Source organism: Manacus vitellinus, unplaced genomic scaffold, assembly GCF_001715985.3.
Source record: "Manacus vitellinus isolate BGI_N305 unplaced genomic scaffold, ASM171598v3 scaffold_49_pilon, whole genome shotgun sequence".
NCBI lineage: Eukaryota > Metazoa > Chordata > Aves > Passeriformes > Pipridae > Manacus > Manacus vitellinus.
The window spans coordinates 4,655,352-4,677,959 of record NW_021940603.1 but is presented as its reverse complement, the minus strand read 5'-3'; the positions used below and the strand labels follow the sequence as shown (position 1 = coordinate 4,677,959).

At 39.6% G+C, this 22,608-nt stretch overlaps 1 protein-coding gene across 1 annotated transcript in view; it reads left to right on the top strand.

Annotated features, from left to right (window-relative positions):
* Positions 1 to 909: 909 nt before the first annotated feature.
* Positions 910 to 22,608, top strand: part of FARSB (phenylalanyl-tRNA synthetase subunit beta) — a gene marked incomplete at its 5' end in the record, with an annotated part of 34,990 nt that continues 13,291 nt past the window's right edge. Inside the window, 16 exons of the mRNA XM_029962654.1 lie at positions 910 to 958; positions 1,915 to 1,970; positions 2,902 to 3,056; positions 3,567 to 3,639; positions 4,111 to 4,226; positions 4,670 to 4,820; positions 6,012 to 6,120; positions 8,349 to 8,419; positions 9,739 to 9,800; positions 9,882 to 9,933; positions 11,478 to 11,539; positions 11,942 to 12,149; positions 12,574 to 12,654; positions 15,050 to 15,142; positions 16,374 to 16,491; positions 21,756 to 21,908. Coding sequence (XP_029818514.1) covers positions 910 to 958; positions 1,915 to 1,970; positions 2,902 to 3,056; positions 3,567 to 3,639; positions 4,111 to 4,226; positions 4,670 to 4,820; positions 6,012 to 6,120; positions 8,349 to 8,419; positions 9,739 to 9,800; positions 9,882 to 9,933; positions 11,478 to 11,539; positions 11,942 to 12,149; positions 12,574 to 12,654; positions 15,050 to 15,142; positions 16,374 to 16,491; positions 21,756 to 21,908 — 1,609 coding nt within the window. The remainder of the gene's footprint in view (positions 959 to 1,914; positions 1,971 to 2,901; positions 3,057 to 3,566; positions 3,640 to 4,110; positions 4,227 to 4,669; positions 4,821 to 6,011; positions 6,121 to 8,348; positions 8,420 to 9,738; positions 9,801 to 9,881; positions 9,934 to 11,477; positions 11,540 to 11,941; positions 12,150 to 12,573; positions 12,655 to 15,049; positions 15,143 to 16,373; positions 16,492 to 21,755; positions 21,909 to 22,608) is intronic.

The window sequence follows — 22,608 nt, the reverse complement described above, 5'->3', positions numbered from 1 at the left end:
TTTATTCGGAGCGAGCCCCGGGCCCGCGGAGCCAGGTGTGTCCGCACCCCCGGCACCCGCGGAGCCAGGTGTGTCCGCACCCCCGGCACCTGCGCTGCCCTGACGGTCCGGGCCGGCGTTTCCTCTCGCAGCGGCCGGAGCGCTCCTGGGCGCGCTTAAGGCTCTTGCCATTAAAGAGCTTATGCAGCTGACCCAGAACTTAAGAGTTCCTGCAGCGTTCGGGGTCAAGCCTTTCGTTTCTGATTAAACCGGCACACGCACAGCTCCTCCGTGACGGGGACCGTCCCAAACAAAAATGAAAAGTGATAAAGAAAACACACTCCCGAAACTTGCACAGCGCTGCCCCGGCTGAACCCGCTTCCCCGCGGGGACGGCGGCAGCGCCCGGGACTCCGGTCAGTGTAAGGGCCAGGGACAGCGCCGGGAGGATGGTGTTAATGGGATGGAAACAGCGCCCGGGACTGGGGTCCCGTAATAGGGGACATGGGAAGGAACAGCGCGGGACTGGCGGTGGCCAGTGGGGGCGGGACACAGGGACAACGCGCCGGCACAGCGGCAAGTAACCGGGAACCGCCCCATCCCGCAGGCGGTGTCCCGCTCCCCGCCGGCCCTCCGCCCAGCGCCGCCGCCAGCCCGGTCCCGGCCGCGGGGGATGTCACGCCGTAGGCCTGCCCGCCGCGCTGCCGGGCCCGGCGCGGCCGCCCCTCTCCGTCCCGGGCGCAGGGCACGGGCCGGACCCTCCAAACGGCGCCCGTTTCCGTGCGCCGGCGTCCCCCTTCGGTGGTCGGGCGGTGGGTCCGACCCCGGGGGTCGGCCGGGGGCCGAACCGCGGGCAGCGCGGCGGGGGCCTGGCCGCGCCGGGCCCGGCGCCAAGGCGGGGGGCGAGCGGGGCGCCATGGCCCGACCGTGAGGTGAAGCGGGGATCTGCTTCTGTTCCAGGGCGCTGGGCAGGACCTACAAGTGAGTGTCCCCCGGGAACCGGCCCGGCCGCGGGGGCGGCTTGCGGTCCGAAACCGTCCCCGGCCGCAAACGCGGCCGGCCGGGCTGCGGATGGCCGGAAACGGCGAGCCCCTGGGTTGGGCACAAGCCCCGCCGGCCTCGCCCTCCGCGGGGTGTGTCCCGTGTCCGGGGGCTGAGCTGGGACCCCCGGGGGAGCCCGGGTTGTGGTGGCGCATCACGGGTGCCCCCGAGCCCAGCTGGCTGCTCCTCGGCACCACCGGCACGCCAGGCACGGCCTGGCCCACGTGGGCGCTGTGTGAGCCCAGATCTCTTGGGGCATCAGAACTAGGCGCTTCCAGATCGCGGGTTCTGTCTGGGAGTTCCACTGGCTGTTTTAGGAACTGGTTAAATCAAAAAGGAGAGAGAAGAGGCGGGAGTGGTCAAAGCAAGGGGTGAATACCGTGGTTTTATTCAGTTCTCCTTTCCCGGCTCTTTAGAAACGTGACTCTTGGGCTGAAGGAGCATTCAGGGCCATACACGCAGGGGCCGTGGCTCTTCAGACAAATCTCCATGGCCAGATCAGGGCTGTGTGTGCTACGACGCAGTTGATGCAACCTCTGTATAGCAAGCTGACAGGAGCAGTTGGCAGGAGCAGTTGGCAGAAGCTGCCCAATTATTCACTCCTCTTTTCATTATCTGTTCAGGCCGGAGTTGCTCTGACAAGCTTGTCTGAGGAGCTAAGCTCCAAGGCTCAGAAGCCCTTGCTGTGACTGTAAGAATACCATGTCACTAAATGTACATATACTAAAGAAGCTGCCACTCAGATGCAAATACAAGCAAAATTCTTTAAATTACTACTACCTTTTTTTTTTTTCAAAATATCATTCGTTACCTTGTTTGAAAACATTGAAAACAAACACACAAAAAAATTAAGTCTGAGATCTGCTTATTAACCAAAGTTCACCTTCCTTCACAGCGGATGAAGAATTTGATGAACTTTGCTTTGAGTTTGGTTTGGAGCTCGATGAAATTGTAAGTAATGTTTTTATTTGTTGCTTTTTTGGTAGAGGTAGCGTGTTGACAGTGTTTATATTTGGTAAGAGTTTTTACTGCATTATTTCCAGTGTATCCTGTGGTACAGTATTGTAATGGATGTTGTAATGCAATGTTGTATTAACAGTGGTGTTCTGAATCTGAAAAAAATCCCCTGGTATACAAAAATTATTACCTTGGAAGCAAGAGACTCCAAGGTGGCATATTGCTGGACATTCTGGAGGTCAGCACTCTGTGACACTTATTCTTCAGTCTCTGGCCCCATTTTATTTAGCAGCATAAATATGGCCACAGACCATATATTGATTCTACTTTACAAGATTTGTTTGGCTTTGTTTTGTATGCATTCTTTTGTGCAATATCCACAAAAAGTATATTTGTCCTGTACATTGTTACCTAAGTTGTAATTAATTCATATTTAAAGTTTTGATTTAGATTCTGTACTTGTGAAAATTTGCTAGCCCTGATAAATGTATACATGTAAATCTTTTTCAAGTAAAACTTTTTCAAGTAGACCTATTTTGGTTTTGATTTTTAATTTTAATTTATTGATCTTTTAATGACATATGTCAAAAGACATCTGAACATCATGTGTTATGCTTTATTTCAGAATAGACTTGATTATAACAAGTCATTTGCCGATCTATTGCCAAAAATGTCTCAGTTATCTACTGGGATCTGGCAGCCTGGAGACTCCTGCTTCTAAAATTTCTATTTTTAAAATAGTCTCTTAGTCTGAGAAAGATGGTGTGTAGCTCCTCATATTTGGTGTGTCCACTTGTTGTATAAATCCCAATTACACTGTTTAACTTCTAATTAATACAGTCTTTTCTTACTGTGTTATATCACTGTCACATTCCTGTCAGTGATAAGTTATTTCAGGTCCAAAACACGTTTTTCTTCATTTCAGACATCTGAGAAAGACATTATAAGTAAAGAAAAAGGCGAAGAAAAGGCAAAGGGTGCATCTGATGTCGTTCTCTACAAAATTGATGTTCCTGCCAACCGTTATGATCTTCTTTGCCTGGAAGGGCTGGTCCGAGGACTGCAGGTCTTTAAAGAAAGGTAAGGCAGAGTTGTGAGATTTTGGTGTGGTTGGTTATTTGTTGACATACAAGTCCATTTCTGATCAGTAAATGAACTTTCTACTTGCTTGGATTATGCATATGATGAGATTCACCAGATGTTCCTCTGGACAGGATCTACTGTATAACTTAAAAAGACTACACTGTTAACGGGCTTTTGGATCTGTTCTAAAAATTTTTCAGCTGCTGTTCCATTGAGACTTATCCTCTGTAAAGAACTCCTGCAGCAAAACTTCCTTATGATCCTTTGTAATAAATACCAAAACAAAGAATTTATTCCACTTTATCTTCTTGAGTCCTTCCTTTCTAGCTCAGTAATCTGTTTACCATCCCATAGAAAAGAAGTTTTGAACAGTTAGCTAATTACATGTCAAGAAACGTTACTAAGGAAGTTTTGTACATATCATTGCTGCTACATTTCTAAAGTTTCCTGCCCTTGGGGAGCTTTTTTTTTTTTTCACTTACAAACTTACTTCTGGTTTTGTTTTAGGATAAATGTCCCTAGATATGAAAAGATAATACCAGCTGAGGGTGAAGGTCAGAAGCTGATTATCACTGAACAGGTAAAAGTGTTTACTGCACCTTTGTAAATATATTGAGAGGTGCTGAAGCAGCAAGATCTATATCAGTGCCAATTTTGTAAGAGCAGTGAGACTGGAAATCTTATTTGCAGAACAAGAGCTAAGGAAATTAAAATATCTCTACTCACTGCGATTAATTTTTAGTGAAGTGGATGGGGAGGAACAACAGACAAATTATTTTGGGTGAACCTAATAGCAGATCAAATCAAAGTTTCAGGTGCTCACATTCCATTGACCTTCTGGGCCATTACACAGTATATTGCAAACCTCCTGGTCTCTACTGACCTGGATTGGGTTTATTTGGTTTTTTTCCCCTTTGGGATTCAAATGTCTTTCCATGAATTTTCCTACTTTACAAAAGGGGATTTTATGACAAAGAGTGCACATTTAATCAGTTGGAATTTTGTATTTTCTGTGTACTTGAAATATGCATGTTGCTGCTGTAAACTGCAGACTGTCCAGATCCGTCCTCACGCTGTAGCTGCCGTCCTCCGTAATATAACTTTTACCAAGGAACGTTATGAGAGTTTCATTGACCTCCAGGAAAAGCTACACCAAAATATTTGCAGGTTAGTGCTTAAACTTAAAGTAGTATATAGTGTCTGTGTGTAAGATTTTATCACATGTTAAGACTGCAGATCGCTATTGCTGAGAGGCATTATGGTTACACCCAGAAAAATCTTCTATAGCAGCTGTCTTTATCCTTCTCATTTCTTTGCCTGTTTCTGCCCTCTATCAATAATGTTCAACAAAAATAGCTGTTACAGCTCATACAACAGTTGAGACAGAAGCATTTTACAACATTCCCACTGGATTTACCTTGACTGTTGTGTTGTTAACATTTGATAAAATGTGATTTGTGAAATAATTTCTGGGCTTCTCAGAATTATCATTCTATTTTTTCAGTAAGTTCTGTGAATGCATAGAAGTGTAGAGCATCACGACATACTATTTCTAAGAAACTCCAAGTATTATTAGTAAAAACATTATTTTGTTTTCTTTTTCTTTGTAGGAAAAGAGCGTTAGTAGCAATAGGTACCCATGACTTGGACACCATCTCTGGTCCATTTACTTTTACAGCCAAACCACCTTCAGAAATTAAATTCAAGCCCTTGAATCAATCTCAGGAGTACACAGCCTCACAAATTATGGATCTATATAGGGTAAGTGAGATTTTCCAGGCTTGTTGCACTAAATGCAGGAAGATAAATTTCCAAGGCTTAACATCTCTAATATACTTGTTACTGAGAGTTGTTCTTACAAATAAAACACAGTTATTTTCTGTAGTTTCACAGACAGTGAAGAGTCCACGTTTTTTCATGAGAAATGCATGGTAATACTTTATTTTTATTGTCCATGAGGGATACATTGTGGTGTTCTGTGGCTAAGCACAGCTCTAAGAATAGTGGGTTTGATAGTAACCCTCTGATTTGTCAACACAAAGGCTGCTTTTTATGATGCTTTTAGTAATGCTGTAAAAGGGTTCTGTCTACACTGGTAAAATACACAGTGTAAAAAGCTGGGAAAAGTTCAGGGTAAATATTATTTTTTAATGTTACTTTCATTTGGCCAATTTATTTGTGGAAGATGTTGGATTGTTTACCCAACTGCATATCAGGCAAGCATAGCTGTGTGAAAGGCTCAAGTTAGCTCTGGCACTGCTCTTGGCCCAGCATCTGATGAAACCAGGTAAATGCTAGGAAAAGATTCTGTCAGGGCTAACTTATGATGTCTGTGTGTCCACTTTTAGTGCCAGCATTTGAACATAATACTGTTATCACTATTGTTACAATATACAGCTGTGCTGGAGCACATGTACTGGCCATAGAGACAAATCCTCAAATATCTCTGACTGAAGATGAGTAAGAGCTAGGAAACAAGGGTTATCAGAGAGAATGAAAGGAAATTATGTTTTTGGCACGGCATATACTTATGTCATTGAAATAAATGTAAATTCTGAATCAAATTCAAGTGTGCCAGTGTGCTGCAACTTATAATTAAGAGAATTACAGTGCTAATTTTTATCTCTTTAAGGACAGTTCCTATAAACTAAGGATGTTTGGCAGTGAAATGTCTGCTGTGGTGAACAGGGGCATCCTCTGGACAGCATGGCCTATGCTTGCTTGAGAGAATCCTGAAAGTAATAATTTTTAACACTTCTGAAAAAAACCAAAAATCCAGTTCTCTCATTTCAAACTTCTGGTGCTGAGAGCAAACAGCCTTTGCTAGTAAAGTATGTAGCTCTAAGACCAATCCTTCCTCCTTTCAAAATTCCCCCTCAGTAGAGGTTTGTGGCACTACAGAAGTTCATGTGTGAGCTGAAGTGACATTTAGGTTGTGCTTTGTTTCCCCAGAATGACAGCCACCTTCGGCACTATTTGCCCCTAATTGAGAACAAGCCACGTTATCCTGTCATTTATGACAGCAACGGTGTCGTTCTGTCCATGCCACCCATCATCAATGGTAAGATTAATTTGTGACTGGCTTGTGCTGTCACTGCTGTTCTGTGTGTGTTTGTGTCTGACAGAAACACTGATGTGTAACAGGGATTATTGTGCTTTCTTAACATTGTTTCACATAATCTTCTTTTCTTCTTCCAATTTAGATGCAGCCAAACCTTTTGCTCCCTCCCTAGGCTGCTACTGTTCCTTCCTCTGATCCTCATCAAGAGGATGTAAAAGTCCAACTGCAAACCTCTGCATTTAGCTTCTCACACCCTTCTACAACTCAATAAAGTTCCTTGTGACAGGAATCTTTGTTAGGAAAGCATTTGTTTAGCTAAAAGGAGCATGCACTAAATTATTTTGTGAACTGGTAACTGTAACTTTGTACTCCATTTTATGTGGTCACAGCAGAGAACGTTTCACCTCTGCCATAAGATCAGTGTATTTATCAGTAGTGTGAACTAGTTTTTATGGATACCTATTGCTATCTCACAAGTGATTTCAGGAGACTTTGATGGCTTAAAAATAATAAATTGGTCTCGACTTTTTTTGCATTGTTTCTAAACATGGGTTCCTCTGAAGGCAAAAGAAGTGGGTGATTTTTGAGAACCACACTTACTGAAGCCATTTAATGGCAAGACAAGAATTAATTACTCCTTTAACAAAGATATTTCAGTATGTCTATATCTATATATACCTATATACTGAAATACAGGTCAAGAATCAGTAACTTTCCCTACACTGACCAGTAAATCTGCAGTGATAATCTCTTTGGATGTATTTTTCCTAATTGACCTTATCCAGCTAACCCAAATCTTCTTAAAAAGCAGCACAAACTCTCTGACAGGGACTGGTAAGAACAACTGCTGTGAACTGAAGCCGATGGCAACCACTGTTTCTGTTCCTTCTTTGTTGGGCTTGTTCCAGTTTGGGTGTTTTCCATATATAAGTGTTACATATTGTTTATATTTTATCAATTAAAAAATGTTGAACAGTATCTGAGAGAGGCTTCCAGGTTAAAGATACTTTTTAAATGCAGTGTCAACATCACTATTGGTTGTTTGGGTTATCTACAAGCACTGAAGTGAAGGGTTATGTTTGCTTTGAAGTGGGTCCAGAAATGCCAAATACATTCCATCTACAAAGAGATACAGCACAGCATTAAAGGGAATACAAGATCCCTCAGTCCTGGGATCTTCAGTGCACCAAACTTTCAGTCTAGCTGTGACTTAGTTTCTCAGATAGGAAACTAAAACAGAAAAGCTGAATGACTTGCTCAGGGTCAGAGGAAGCAGGAATGCCCATGTGTATCCAAGTGCTTCCCTTTGCCTCCAGTGGGGTGCATCTGCTTTAGCTAATGGTACAGTGAAAGGCAAGAAGGAAAAGGAGGTTGGATTTGGCATGATCCCATACAATTCTAGGACTCTGTGTGCCCATGGTGCATGGTTACCAGCAATGGAATTCACTCAAGGTGTGCAATGCCCATCTGTACCTAACAGGCAGTACCAGGATTGCGTGTGGCTTACTAACAACCCCACTGGTGAACCAGCTGCTGGGGGAGTTTGCATCCAGTTTGCAAGAGAGACACTTTAGGTGCTTCTTCCAGACAAGAAACAGTTTTGAGTGCATCAGGGATGTGCTTTAGTGCACACCTCATGGCTCCCAGGACAGACAAAGCAAATTCATGCCTAGAAGGGATCCATACTAGGACCTAAATCACTAATGTAGAGCATCCTATAGTGTGTCAGCAGAGAGTGTCTAGGGATCTTGATTATTCACAAAATTAGCTATTGACAGCCATTAGTCTAAAGCACTTTTTAAAAACCATTTCATTTATTCCTGCCTGAGGAAATTATGCACTTCCCACATCTGATGCGAATGTGAGACTAAATCCAGGGACGATGGGATGCTGTGGCAGTGCAGAACCCCTGTGCTAACAGCAGATGGCCACTGTCCTGCTAGTTGGCTTTTTCAGCTGGGGACTGAGATGCCTGTAGATTCATGTGTCCTTTAGTGAAAGTCATGGCCCAGTCAGTGTGTCTGGTCTTGTCTTTTTCCTTTCTTTGATTCATAAATTAAAAAGAGCTGCTATTCTGCCAACAGTTGTGAATGTTGGTGCAGTAGACAGTGTCTTTTTTAAGCTGCAGAAGATGATAGTGATCTTTCTGAATCACAAAATGAGTCAGTATCAGTGTTATTGCAATAAAAGTAATATTCTTAACATGGTTTTGTCTTCACATCTTTTAGGGGATCATACAAAAATAAGCCTGAACACCAGAAATGTGTTTATTGAATGTACAGGCACAGATATTACAAAGGTAAATTAATCTTTCCTGCTTTTGATGTGTATTAAGATTATTGTTTTCCCTATGGGTGATAGGGCTCCAATACAAAGACCTACAATAACCGGACATTACTTCATGGAGCCAACCTTCCAATTCAGAAGCTGTAGGACTGTGGAATTCCCTAGACACAGTTTTAGGCTTGCTCAATAGACAGCGTTCTGTTTTCACTGAGTTTTAATTTTCCTGTATCTTTACGTGGACAGTAAGTGTTCAGCTTGTATGAGAAGGTAATTTAAGTAAATTAGGAACTGTTTGTTCTTGTCGAGTTCAGCATTTTTTTTAAATGTGAAAGACTCTGAAAAGAGTAAAATTCACTAAGACTGCCTGTTTTGGCAGAATACTCTTTGTAAATAATCATTTTGTCTCCTACTGAAAATTTGGGCTGAGGGAAGGAAGGCAGCAATTTTTCTTCATAGTTATCTTTTTCAAGCAGGGATGTTGTGCAAATAGTTGCCAGATTCAAGTCTTTCCATATGCAAATTCTGTAACTCAAAGCTGAAGCATGAAAGCCTAGCAATTATGATTGCCTATTCTTGAATATAGGTTGTGCATTCATTGAGAGTCTCCCCAAAGTGTGTAACTTGATCCTTAAGAGCAAAACTGCTTTTAACTTACCCTACTACACAATTATATGTTAGCAGCACAAATAAATCTGCACATTGAGAGTGGCTTCTAAGCAAACTAATAAACTGCTTCTTGCTACTGCTTGCCTTGACAGTAAAAATAAAAATAATGCTATTCTGTTTGCATGAAGGAAATTATACTGTCAGGCATCAAAAAAACCCCCTTTGTGGGTGGAGAAGTTCATCTGAATCTCATGATTATGTTCTGCTATACTGATCTCTTAAAATATTAACTGTAAAACAAAAAAATTTGCAGACAAGGTTATTTGATAATGTATTACTAAGCAATGCACAGTCCTTCAGCCTCTACATTCTCACTTGAACTTCAGTGAAATGACTAATTAGACTGAAGGTTAGGAAGACCCAGCTCCAAATGGTCATCAAGACCCTGTGTATCTTCAGAACAGAATTAATAAAAGATAAACCACTACTTCAGAACCTCGAAAACCAAAGATTTCAAGTTTTTGTACCAGTGTCTTTGCATCAGAAGAAAAACATCCATTAAAATTGAATCTAGTTTTCTACTGCTAGGATTTTGCTTAAGTTATTAGAATAGAATTAAAAGAGTGTAACACAAGATTTCCCCTCCCATTTTTTGTTAAGATATTTTGTCTACTTCAACACAAGGAGATGAGAGATTTCAGTGGGATTATTTTCTTTATTTTGTAGGCAAAAATTGTTCTTGATATTATAGTCACGATGTTTAGTGAATATTGTGAGAAGCCATTCACGTGAGTATAAATCTCCAGTTGGAGAGACATTTGGGCCATGTGTTAAAAACATTTTTACTTCCATTTTTTTGTCTCTCTCAGTGTTGAAGCAGCAGAAGTAGTTTATCCCAATGGGAAGACCCACATCTATCCGGTAAGCATTGCATTATGATATCTCTGTGTCCTTAGGGAAAGGATTTTATTTACACAGAGTTTGGTAAGAGTGACACTGGGGGTTGTTTAGTGCAGTGGCAGCATGTGCTGGTTCTGAGGTGCAGTAAAAACTCAGCTTGGCACTATCTGTGTATTAGTGAGTCAGAGCCTTCTCTAACCCATAGAAAATAACTTGCTTCCTCTTATCTAGGAAACTCATTATGTAGCTCCATTAATTTATGATAAAGCTAAAGATACAGACTCACTGACATAGCTTAGTACTCCAGGAAAAAGAGTAGGGTTTAAAGTTACAAGTGGCAACTACTGTTATGTTTTAGAATGCATGTGATAGGAACTTCTTCAGGAAAAAATAAAAACTGCAACCAAAGGTCATAATCTATGTCTAAAGCCTTTAAAACCTATGTATTCCAAATCAGGAAAAATTAATGCAGGAAGAGGTTCTTCAGCCTTAAGCCCATGGACAGCTGAAATCAGCCTCAGCATAACTTACTTATCAGATCTGGAAGCTCTAATGCCCTTCAGTTAAAATAACCTTGTAACACTGCATTTTTCAGTCTTTCACTTCATAGACACCAGCTATATAAAGGTCTGTAAGGCAGGATGTTGACTTCAAGTGCAGGTTGCCTGCGTTCAGAGTCCCAGACAGACAGACCTCTTTGCAGTAATAGAGTCTTACATTTTTGTTCTCTTAATAAGTATAAAGAAAGCAATTCCTCATGTTTCCTGAAAGTAACCGAAGACAGATCTGGTTGAGTTCCTAAAATCAGATATATCAAGCAAGTACAAACTGTTTAGAGGGAAAGTTATTTTTGTTGAGAGGTTTTCTAGTGGTATTTTAGCTTTTTCTTTTTTGTAATGTCAGCTTTAATCAACAGAGGAAAGACCTTGAATCCTGAAGAGATATCCAACCAAACAGAAATCTCTGCAGTCACCAAAGTAGCTTCTCTAGATAAAACAGCAAAAAAAAAAATCCCCAAAGTTTTGGATGCTATGGTTTTTAAGGATGTGTATATCAAGAAGTTTAGAAACACACAAAATACATAAATACATACAAAATAACTTTCTAAAATATGGTGCAAACTTGCTAAGTAAGATACTCAGATATTTTTTGCTAATATGGAAATAGAAAAGTCCTAAAAAGTCACTTGATCTGTACTAGACTATGAGATCTCATGCATTCAGTGCTTTAGGGCTTTGACTTAGGATGAACTGGTGACCAGAAACTTTCAGTGACTCTGTTACTTGCATAGGTCAGAAATTATCAGAAGTTTCAATAACAAGGATTTCATGCTGCATTCAGCCTTCTAGCTTAACCAAGACCAGCTTTTGCATCACATACTATAGTATGTTTTCAAGATTCCTGTTACCTTTAAAATGCTAGGTTTAGCCCAATACTCCACATTTTCTTCTGTGGATGTCATTTTAATATGGCAGTTAGAAACTGGATTACTAAGATGTCAGCATTGAATCCTCTTAGGTGGAAATGGCAGGCACTGTGTATGCTTAAAAGCTTTCTCTTTTTAGGAACTGGCTTATCGAAAAGAGAAGGTGAAGCCCGAAGTCATTAACAAGAAAATAGGAATCAGGTGTGTTATTGCAAATGAAAACAGTTTCCATTGATCATGAAAAAGGTACTAGAAGATACTGATTATTGCATTGTTTTAAAAATGTTTAGATTATGTGACTTTTTTAGTTTATCAAAAATTCAGGGGTAATTTGAATCACGCTGTAAGACTTTATCCCCTGTTCTTAACGAAAGGGAATGATTTTTATGGTCCCACACAACTGCTATGAAGTAAAGAAAAATGACCATCTCAAGAGTCAGAATCTGAGCTGGTTCTGATTGAATGCTAAGTCTATGTGTAGTCCATAAACCATTTGGAGATTCTTTAGGACATAAGGCAATGCAGCAGAAACATTGATTACTTTAAAAAGCCGGTCAATATAGTGCAAAATCCCTAAATTACTACTCTCTTGTTTTGTTTCAGTGAAACTCCATCAAGCCTTGCAAAGCTGCTGACCAGGATGTGTTTGAAGTCGCACGTCATAGGGAATGGGAACCATCTAGAGGTTGAAATCCCTCCTACCAGGGCAGACATTATCCATGCATGTGATATCATAGAAGATGCAGCAATAGCTTATGGTTATAACAACATTCAGATGGTTATTCCGAAAACGTACACCATAGCTAATCAAGTAAGATTGCCCCTTCAAATGAACTGCTCTGTTGTCAGTAAATGACTGGTGCATGCCAGAAGGGCTTTGGGGAAAACAGAACCTAGGAATTAAATATTTTGACATGCTTTGCCTTGAGAAGTATTTACCATGGATGGGATACAAAACAGATGCCCCGCTGATTTGAATAAGTCCAAGACCAGTGGTTGCTGGTACTTGAAAAAAGACAGGGCTTAAGTAGGGAGCCTGTATTAAATCTCTAACTGGGAGATTCATTTCCTCAGGCAAGCCTAAAGGCAGCTGGCTGATGCTTTCTAAAATTTTAAGCACACAAGCATAGTCCTTCCCTAGTGAATTCACCATCATGTAACAGGCAGAATCACCTTGGGGAAAAATAGCAAAATGCTTTTAGATGGAAGCTGAAAACTGTTTTGTTTCATTTTAGCTCCCTCTGAATAAGCTCTCAGAACTTCTGAGACTGGACCTGGCAGCTGCTGGATTCACTGAAGCACTCACTTTTGCCCTGGTATATTACATTGATTTCATACTTTTCTTAGTTGCATGTTGGAACAGCAGTGCAGTCAGAACTGCAGAGGACGGTGTAAATATATGTTGTATAAATGTACCAGTATTATCCAGTACTGTTTTGGCAGCTGATTGTTTACTAGTGCTTTGGATTTATAGTAAAATATATTTTGTGAGTTTGTAGGTCAGAGAAATTGAATGAATCACTGTTAATGTGGCATGGAGTTTTAAGTATAGAGGGGAAAATAGCTGCTAGTACTAGTTTGAGTTTAACTTGATAGGATGAAATTGTAAGATAGCAAGTCTCTCTTGAGACTTTGGTCACCAGTGAAATTCATCACAGTTCTATAATCTGGAAGGCAAACATTTATACATTCTGGTGGATACTACTACAGTTTATGGATTACCCTGTTTCTGTATTTCTCTTCAGTATTGTTACTTGCCCCTGATTCCTTGCAATAGATACCAAGCTGGTATATAATTATTCAGTCAGCATATTTTTATTCTTATTTTAAGAATACCCTTTAAAAAGTTACAATGCACACTAAAGGGACACAAAATCCCCTGTAAATTTCACCACAGATAGAGGGGGGTTTTCTGTGTGAAAGAAGAAATAAAAATAGAGCTATTGTTAGCACTGGTTGTAGATATTATTCATATTATTGGCTACAAGCCATGCCAGTAGTCTTTGACCAAGAATTAGGACTCTGCAACAGCAAGATGCACCAGTGCAGGCTCCTAAAACACTTCCAGTATTTGAAAAATTCAGGTATTGCAATCAAATTTGGTAATTTGAATGTATTAAATAAAATTTTAACACCTTCAGGTTTCACAGAGCTTCAAAAGCAAAATTTGGCCTAATTCTAAAAAATATATTCCAGTTTTAATATTTGTTATTAACATTTAAGTAACCAGAACAATAACTATTATTACTTCCTGCAGTGCTGGTATTCAGACCTGTGGTAGTACTGTGTTGGGGAAACCTGACATATTACATGGTCAAGCTTTTATAGTTTTTCTTACTCATTAATAAATATAGTTAATTTTTTTTCAGCATTGAATAGGTAATACATTTAAAACATTTAATGTATTATATCGCTACAACTGAAAACCTTTTATGAACTGCAACAGCAGAATTTTTGAAGGTCATGCAGTATATCATGTTATCACATTACATATTTGTATTTCTGCTGTGGCAGGATGAAACCCACAGTCTGCTGTGTCACCAACACTATTAAAACACCAGTGTGAGGCCCATGACTATGATAACTATAATTTATGCTATAACATTCTGTAGCCCAGTGTTATATGATAAACAGTGCTTATGTATTTATGCACTCAATCTGTTCCTTTGGTTAGATAAATTATACTTGTACACAATAACATTGCCTTCTGTGAGAAGCTCCAATTTAGCCAGAATGCATTTGGTTAAATCACAGTAACATGCTGTAGTTTAGATACACATCTGAAAACTGTTTAACACAGTTTTCTTCTCCTGAGTTCAGCATTCCTTGTGTTGCTTGGGGATTTTTGTTATTCAGTCATCCATTTTTTCAGATGGTATCATCTGCTCATTTTTCTCACATTTGGTCTATCAACACACTTTTCAGAGTGCTGCCAGTGCAAAGGGAGCACTTCTGGGAGACTGCAGTATACAAGCAAATCCTCAATTACATGCCTAGTCTGCTATTGGTTTCTTTAATACATTAATAAAGCTATAAATTCTGGAAATCTGAAGTGTGGATCTTATCAGTAGCATCTATTGCTGTATGTGCACAGACAGTGTCTGAGCCTGATAAAGTGAATGCATATTGTTTTACTGACCAGCATGAAAATACACTCTAGAATAAGGGCATTAAAAACACTCCAACACTCAAAAAATTGAAAAGAACAAATTACAAGAGTCCTATGCAGCTCTGAAGATTGAAGTCTTGGCCATAGGACCTGTTTTTCATAGACAGTACCCTACTTGCTCCAAGTTTCCCCCAAAGGATTGTTCTCATGAGAAAGCTCAGGTACAGTCCCTTTACAAGTGTTATTTTCAGAATAAAATAAAATACTTCACCCACTGCAAGTCAGGGGGCACAATCTGAGCCTCTGTTTTTAAAACAGACGACAACAATCCATGACAGAAGCTGAAATAAACACTTTTTTTTTTAAACCAGATTTATTTTGCTTAGTAATTAACATTTGTAAATAAACCAGTTTGCCTCCTTAATCTTAGGACCAGGGCTTAATTTTTATTATGAGTAATTGTTGCACATGAGAGCATATATATTATGGGGCCTCAGAGCCAGTGCTACCATTGCACTGTTCATTCTTGATATCAGATTCCATCACTGGCTTGCTGTCTGTTTTAACCACTTGACCTTGGTGGGGTTTTGTCTCGTTTTCAGTGTTCTCAAGAAGATATAGCAGATAAACTTGGCATGGATATGTCTGCAACAAACGCCGTGCGCATAGCAAACCCCAAAACCGCCGAATTTCAGGTGAGGTCATGGACATGGGGAGCAGTATTGTCACAGATTCTGTATTTAAAGAGGAGAGAAAGGAACCAACAGAAAGTAAAATTTATAGACTAGAGCTACTTTTCCTACATTAAAGAGGTTGTGTTTTTTTACGTGCTGAACTTGCTAGCAGCCGTCTTCTGTTACTCCTTCACTGAGAAACACCTTTTCTGGTGCAAAATACTATTAGCTTTTCAGTAAAGTAAAATACCATGCTCTGTGTACAGAATATGGCAAAACTGAGCAGTCTGACTGCAGAAAATTCCAGATGGTTGATCAACTCCTGCATTTAGAAAAAACTATTCAACATAAAAGGAACTATCACACCTGGCAATCCCTAAACTTCCTCAGCTCTGGATAGGAAACATTTGGGTATTTTTTTAATTATTAACCATTTTTACTGCTGTGTTGGGGTTGCACACTCCAACTGAGTGTGCAGCTAGAACTCCTCATTGGTTATGAAAAGTAGGATAAATAGGCAGAAATGCTGCAGACCAAGGATAAGTAACTGTGGCTGAGCACATGGTAACTTGACCTGCAGTCGAGGAGCAGACAGTCACTCCCATCCCTCTTCTGTTAGATTTACTGAATTAGACTCTTCTGGTTTGACAAGTAAAAATGAAAAAGCTGCACTTCTAAGGAACTATTTGAATGGAGAACACAGGAAATGTTACTGTTCCTACAGATAAATTCACAGGTACGACTGTCTCTTGGTTGGTTCTTTGCATACTTTTTTCATGGATTTCAGGTTGTCCCTGCCAGAATATATCCATTTCTGTTACTTAGTGTATTCCTATATCACTGATTGGTATCAGGAGGTATAAAAATAGTAGTTTTGATTGCACTTAATATTTCCAAAATAACACTTAGGATTTGCCTTTTGCATAGGTGAGAGTAAATTTCTGGGAATTTTTTGCACTTTATGTGTTATTTTTCTACCCTGCACTGCAGCTCAAGCACCTGTAAAATGGTACCCGTTCTTAAGGTCACATATAAGCTCTTTGAGAAAATGCAGTATAAAGAACATGCAGAGAATGTACATTTTCATGTTCAGTCATTCTAAATCAAAGACGCTTAAACATAAGAGATAAGTACAGTATTTGCACCTGACTACTTTTAAACTCTTGTTACAAATGAGAAAAAAAAAGTGAAGAAAACGAACAAGAGCTATTTTGGAAGGTATTTGACTTGCAGCATCATGTTTGTCCTGCAGGTGGCACGTACAACCCTCCTTCCTGGGCTGCTGAAAACTATTGCTGCCAACAGAAAGATGCCCTTGCCTCTGAAACTCTTTGAGATTTCTGACATCGTAGTAAAAGATCCTAATACAGGTAAGAGAAGGTTCCTCAGAATCTTTGATAGTGGAAACATGCCTACATACCAAAAGGCAATAGTAAGTAAATCTGTATTTCCTTAAAAGTAGTAATTTCAATAATAATAGTTATTACGTACTACGTTGGGGGTTTTATTTATGTGCACAGGACAAGAGAGCTTGGTGGACCAGGCTGGATTTTAAAAGTGGCTAGAAACATGGTTCATTTTAGATGTTCTCTCAAAAGTACAAGTTAGGTAGATTGTAAATTTATGGGTATCTAAATATCACTTAAAATCTGTCAAGAAAACAGAAAAACTGCAAGGGTAAACACAAGGCAATTTTGCACCAAGAAAGAACCTGCTCTAAAATGCTTGTGTTGATGCACCTATTTTTACTTGCTCTTAATCTAGGGCTCCTTTGGATTCTCATCAGGTATGTAATTGATATTCTTATCAGAGATGTAACTCAGAAGCTACCTGCTGGTAATGTTTTCAAGTGGCACAAATGATGTAAAGTAGTAAATACTGAAGCCATGCTGCTGTTACAGTCCTAGAGCCCTGAACCTTTGCAGATGTGCAGTGCTCTGCCAGCTGTAGAGCAGAATGTCTTGAGCCTGGGAATAGCAGGTTGTATTTGCAGACAGATTCTGTCCTGGAGGGCAGTGATTCAGAGGAAAATTTTGGGGTCAGTGTGTCTCAACATGAATCCCTTTTCCATCATCTTTAAACAGGATTGCTTGTATTTGTTTTCCATAATTATCTTCTGGGAATCTGACAACAGATATGAAGAATGAGATTGGTAGCAGAGATACAGGGTAGAGAGTGGAGCAAGTCTGTATAAAACTGTATCAATAAATAGAAAAGCTCCACAGTACAGAACTTCCCCTCTCATCAATAAAAATATTTTCCTTATCTTTCCACTTCATCCAACTATGCTAAGAAAGTGTGGCTGCCCTGTAGTTTGGGCCTCTTTGCACTGATTTCACTGTACATGATCAAAATTTCAAATTGCCTTTGTCTGGAAAAATGTATCACAGGAAAATGAAGTGTAAAAATAGATTTTTAAGTGTTAAAAATTTTACTGATTAATTTCTTTTTTTATGGTATATTGAGGGAAAAGGAGGGCACAAGCTACAGCTTTTGGGAAGAGTTACAAGTCTGAATGGAGTTTTGCCTCTCAGTGAAAAAGGCTGACATTACTTTAAATTCAGCAGTAGAATTGGTTCTGTTGTTTCATTATCTGGTTTCAGATTTTAGTGGTTGTGTTTAAAGTATCTGGGATCTGCAAAACAAAGGTTTATATAAGGCATAAACAAAATGGCAAGTAAATTGCTTTGGTGATGAATTTAATTTGTAGATTACCTTTTTTTTTTTTAAAGAAAAAAAAGGAGCTTTGCCAAGCAAAATAAGCAGTTTTAGTAAGCCATATCGACTTTTTTTTATTAAATACAGACAGTTTGGTGGTGCAGCTCATTCCTTGTTGGGCATGCAGTTAGCTACAATGCAAAAAACGTGGTACAGATGGCAGAATAGCATCAGCATTCTTCAGGACCGAGAGTGGGGCTGTTTATCTTGGACTAAGGAGAACATTTACTCTGGCATTGTAACATTTGCAGGTTAAATTGTTACTTTTATTTCGTGTGTGTCAAGTGTAGCTCTTGAAGGGTTTCATTTATGTGGATGGCTGTTTAACAGTTCTATGAAGACTGATTTTGTGGTGTGCTTCGTTTTGATGGGAATCATCGCAACAGATAAAAGACTTTTGAGGCAGCAGCTTTGTGCTGGTGGGCAGCCCTCTCATGGACTGAGCACTTACAGAGTCTGAGCAGTGTCTGATTGGTTTTAAAGTTGTGTTTAAAATAATTACTACTGTCTTTCCCAAATTTACTTCCAAAATTAAACTTGGCCTAATAAACAGTTTGAAAGGGGGGGGTGGGAAGAAAGGTAACTCTGCAAACACTGAGAAATATGGGATTGTCCTCTCACATATGGAATGAGATTTCCTTCACAAGGCTTATGTCATCAGACTGAGTAATTTAATTTTATTATTTCATGATTTTGGCATGCAGAATTTCCAATTAATAATTTCAAAAGTATGGGTCAAGAGAGTACTGACATTAACTGTGTTTGAAATGGCATCCTGTAGTCATTCATGTGTGAATGAACCAGTCTCTTTTAAACACACTGGTTTTTAATAAAATACCTTCTTACACAGAACTTGTGCTTACCAAGGTGAACAGAACACATCTCTCTTCAGACATATCTGGAGGAAAGGTTTGATGTATTAAATTAGCAAAATGTGTGCCAGATTTAATGTAACTAAATGGAACCAAATCTGAGCAAAAATGTTTCTTCTCAGGGCAGGAGGAAATGTGCTGATTTTGAATATGTTGCACAATATTTGTGTGGTTAGCTTGTAACACCAGACAGTCTCTTCGGTTAGGATAGTTACACTAGTTCAGGGCATAAATCATCATTTTTACCACCAAGCCTGACAGAGAATACCCTTTCACCACAACAAAAGAAATTAATCCATTAAAAAAATCACCTCTGACTAGTGATCTTGGAGAATCTGACAAGCTTATGGTAGCACACATTTGGCACAATTTACATCATTTGTGAGTACAGCTGCTGCCACATTTTGAAGCATTTTTCCAAACTGTCTGGAAGTGTTAGTTATATGCAGAAAATAGTTTGGAAGGTGAAAAGACAGGTTTAAATGAGCAGGTGTCTCCTTTCAGATCACCAGGTCATTTTTCTGAAGCATCTCTAGTTTGGAAGTGAACAGCACACAACACTGCTTTATCTTCCTCTGTACTCTTTTGGCTCACATGTTCCTGAGCAGCTGCCCATCCTTTAGATTGTTTTTCAGCAGCATCCCCAGGAAGTGCTTTGAAGTCTCAGAAATATATACATATATATATATATATGTATTTATAATTTAGGTTGACATACTTGGCAGGCTCATTTGAAAAATAGCAGCGTTTCATGGCATGACACAAGAGATCTCTTAAGTGAGTTATAAAGAACTGAAGCATTTCTAACATCTGCCAGCTTTTGCCTACAATTCGTAATAGTTTCTTTTTTCTTCCTATTGCCTGTAAAGAACTTCCTGTGTTGTAATATAACTCTGTAAAGGAGTGAGATTTATAACACAGCTTTTTTGAGTGCTTGAAAAAGCATCCTTTACCAAAGATTTCTTAAGTTGAAAACATAAGGCATAAAAAAAATGTTCTGCATGTTTATTTATGATGCTTTATTTAACAATTCTGATCTGAAGACACCATTGACTATCTTAATCATAATGAAACTGAAATTCAGATAGTTGTCACAAAATCTGCTAGCATAATGACTCACAGGAAAAAAAAGGAAATAATTTTACTGACTGTCTAGCCCAAAGAATGTGCTTTCTTAGGGAAGGAAAAAAACCTTTTTTTCTATTCTGTTGTTCCATACAACATGAAAATAAATTATCGACCATCCATGACTGCATTACTGATTGGTATCTTAGTAGAGCTGGGAAACAGAGACACATGTTATGGGGCTGAACAGCCAGTATGCTGAGAGCCAAAATCAGATGCTGCATTTATTCATACTTTCTCTGTAGCCTTTACTTTTTTGCGTTGCCATTTTAACTTCAAGACTGGATTCTCCAGCGTTATTTAACACTGAACATTATTATCATGATAGGAAAAATATCCTGAGTGACAAAATACAGACTTACTGTCACAGTAAGTTCAGCTTTCAGTGACTGATTAGAGAAGTTGCAGCTGTGTTACCAAGTTGCTGCACTGGAAGCTTTGAATGACTTCTGGCTCAAAAAGGCTGAGCTTTCATCTTGTATGGAGGCTCTGCTCCTGTGTTTTCCTGTACTTTTTAACCTGTATTTCTAGTCATTTGTTAAATGTTTTCCTGTTTAGTTTCTGACAGATTTTTTGTTACTAACTGTTTAGTTGGAGCAAATAAACAAAGTGTAAATTTCATTTACTCTCTAATTTCTTATGTGGTAGGTAATAACATGAGTTCAGGAAATACTCATGAGCGTGAAAGTTTCTGCTGCTATTTCAGCTCACCCTGTGTCATGCACGAAGATTGGCTATGGGGAGTCAGACCAAAGCTCATTTAGCCCAGTGCCCTGCCTGTAACTCCTGCTAAAAGTGCTTGTTAGGGGAGAAGCATGAGAGCAAGCACACAGAAGTAATTCTTTCAGAGAGCTCCCTGTTGTCTGGCCACAAGTAGCTCAGGGACTTCCCAGCATAACACGGTTCTTTGTGCTAAGAAGTAGTAGATTTATCTGCTATGAACTTCATCTGCCTCCTCAGAGCTGTGTAAGCTCCTGGTACCCACAAAATCCTGTTGCAGAGAAGTTCCACTACTTCACTCTATGCTGCCTGAAGAACCCAGTCCTTTTCTTGTTTCTTGCTTTGGGTTTGGTTCCTCTTTACTTTAATGAAAATGCTGAAACCCCCTCAAAAGTAGACCACAGTAGTCCTAAAAAGTGTGTAGTGCAATGAAGTAGCCTCAAGGTACAAGTATAACAACATACTACCACATACTAATTTTGAAAATTTAAAAAAAGGGAGACCTATTTTGCTGAAATCAATAATGTAAGAAGGAATAGGGCAGGGTTCTTGCTTAAGGAACTGTCACAAGTGGGAGATACTTGTGTCAGTCACTGTCTTGAGTTTGTGCAGTGTAGCACAATTTTCATAATCACTTGGTTTCAGGGATATCCAGGATGATCACAAAAACCATCAGTTGTGATTTGAAACCCTCTGTGAATTTAGATCTTTTCACAGATCACCACACTAATGTTATTACTCATGTCAGGTTGTGGGCTGGGTTTTTTTGTAGTGGTAGTTGTTCTGCAGCCAAGTTCTATAAATATTTAGCTTTCCCCCCAGCATCACAGGTTTCTCTATGCTTACTGAGTATTTGCATTTTGGCTAGTCCATTTTAAATTTCTTTAACACTTAACTATATGCTTGGTACCTGTTACTGCACAGAAGATACTCCTATGTAACAACCCTCTTTCCTGCCCAAGGAATAGGATACTTTAAATCTTTTTTTACATTTCTGACTGTGAGAGTCCAGTGGGTTAAAGAAATACCATTATTTCCTCAGATTACATGACAAGTGTGTCAGAGAAGCCATTTTACGTATTTATTTCTCCTTTCAGCCACAAGTGCCTCACAGTACAGCAGAAGAAAACTGATGCAAAAGGCAAGGTTGAAAGTGTGATAAAGTTCCCAGATAGAGTAATTGTTTCCTCCTCCTTCAGATGTCGGTGCAAGAAACTACAGACATTTATGTGCCATTTACTACAACAAAAGCCCGGGCTTTGAGATTATCCATGGTTTGCTGGACAGGATCATGCAGGTTCTGGAAGTACCACCAAATGAAGAGAATGGCTACACAATCAAGGCAACTGAAGGTAAGGAAGACAGAACTAAAGTGTACAGCAGAGGTTGTTCTGGAGCTCAAATGTTCCTCTGCAGTCTGAGGTGAATTTTTGGTTGTTCTCAGCAGTAGACACTGAAGATTAATATCATTATATATGCTGTCATTTTGAGGCATGATGAAATGATAGTGAAAAGGCATTAATGGCATTCACTGATTGTAAGATGGGATTGCTGTATTTCTGTGAGCTATTCTGAGTAGTTTTATGTAGTTTGTGAGTTGACAGCCTTTTAAGGAGACATACAGTAAAGCAAATGCCATGAGCATCCTGGACTGTTTATAATGAATTAATCTGCTGATGGCAAGGGTATGTAGGAATTCACTGAACTGATGAATATGCCAGACACCCACTGTATGCTCCTTGGATAACAGAGGCTGGAAAAGACAACTTCTTACACCTTATCTTTTAGTTTAGAACTTTATCCATAGCTTTTTTTCCTATAGGTACGCTTTATTTATACATTCATGTGAAGGTATATGCCTTATATATCTTTTATTCAGTCTTTGAGACTGACCCTCCTGCTTAGACAGTTTTATAACAGCCCTCTTCCTTCTCCATACAGGGTGAGCTGCATATGAATTAAAAATAACATCCTTAAGTGCAGAATCTCCTCTGTCTATGTGCCTGTGCATGTAAGAGAGAAAGCAAGCAGGTTGACCTGATTACTTCATTG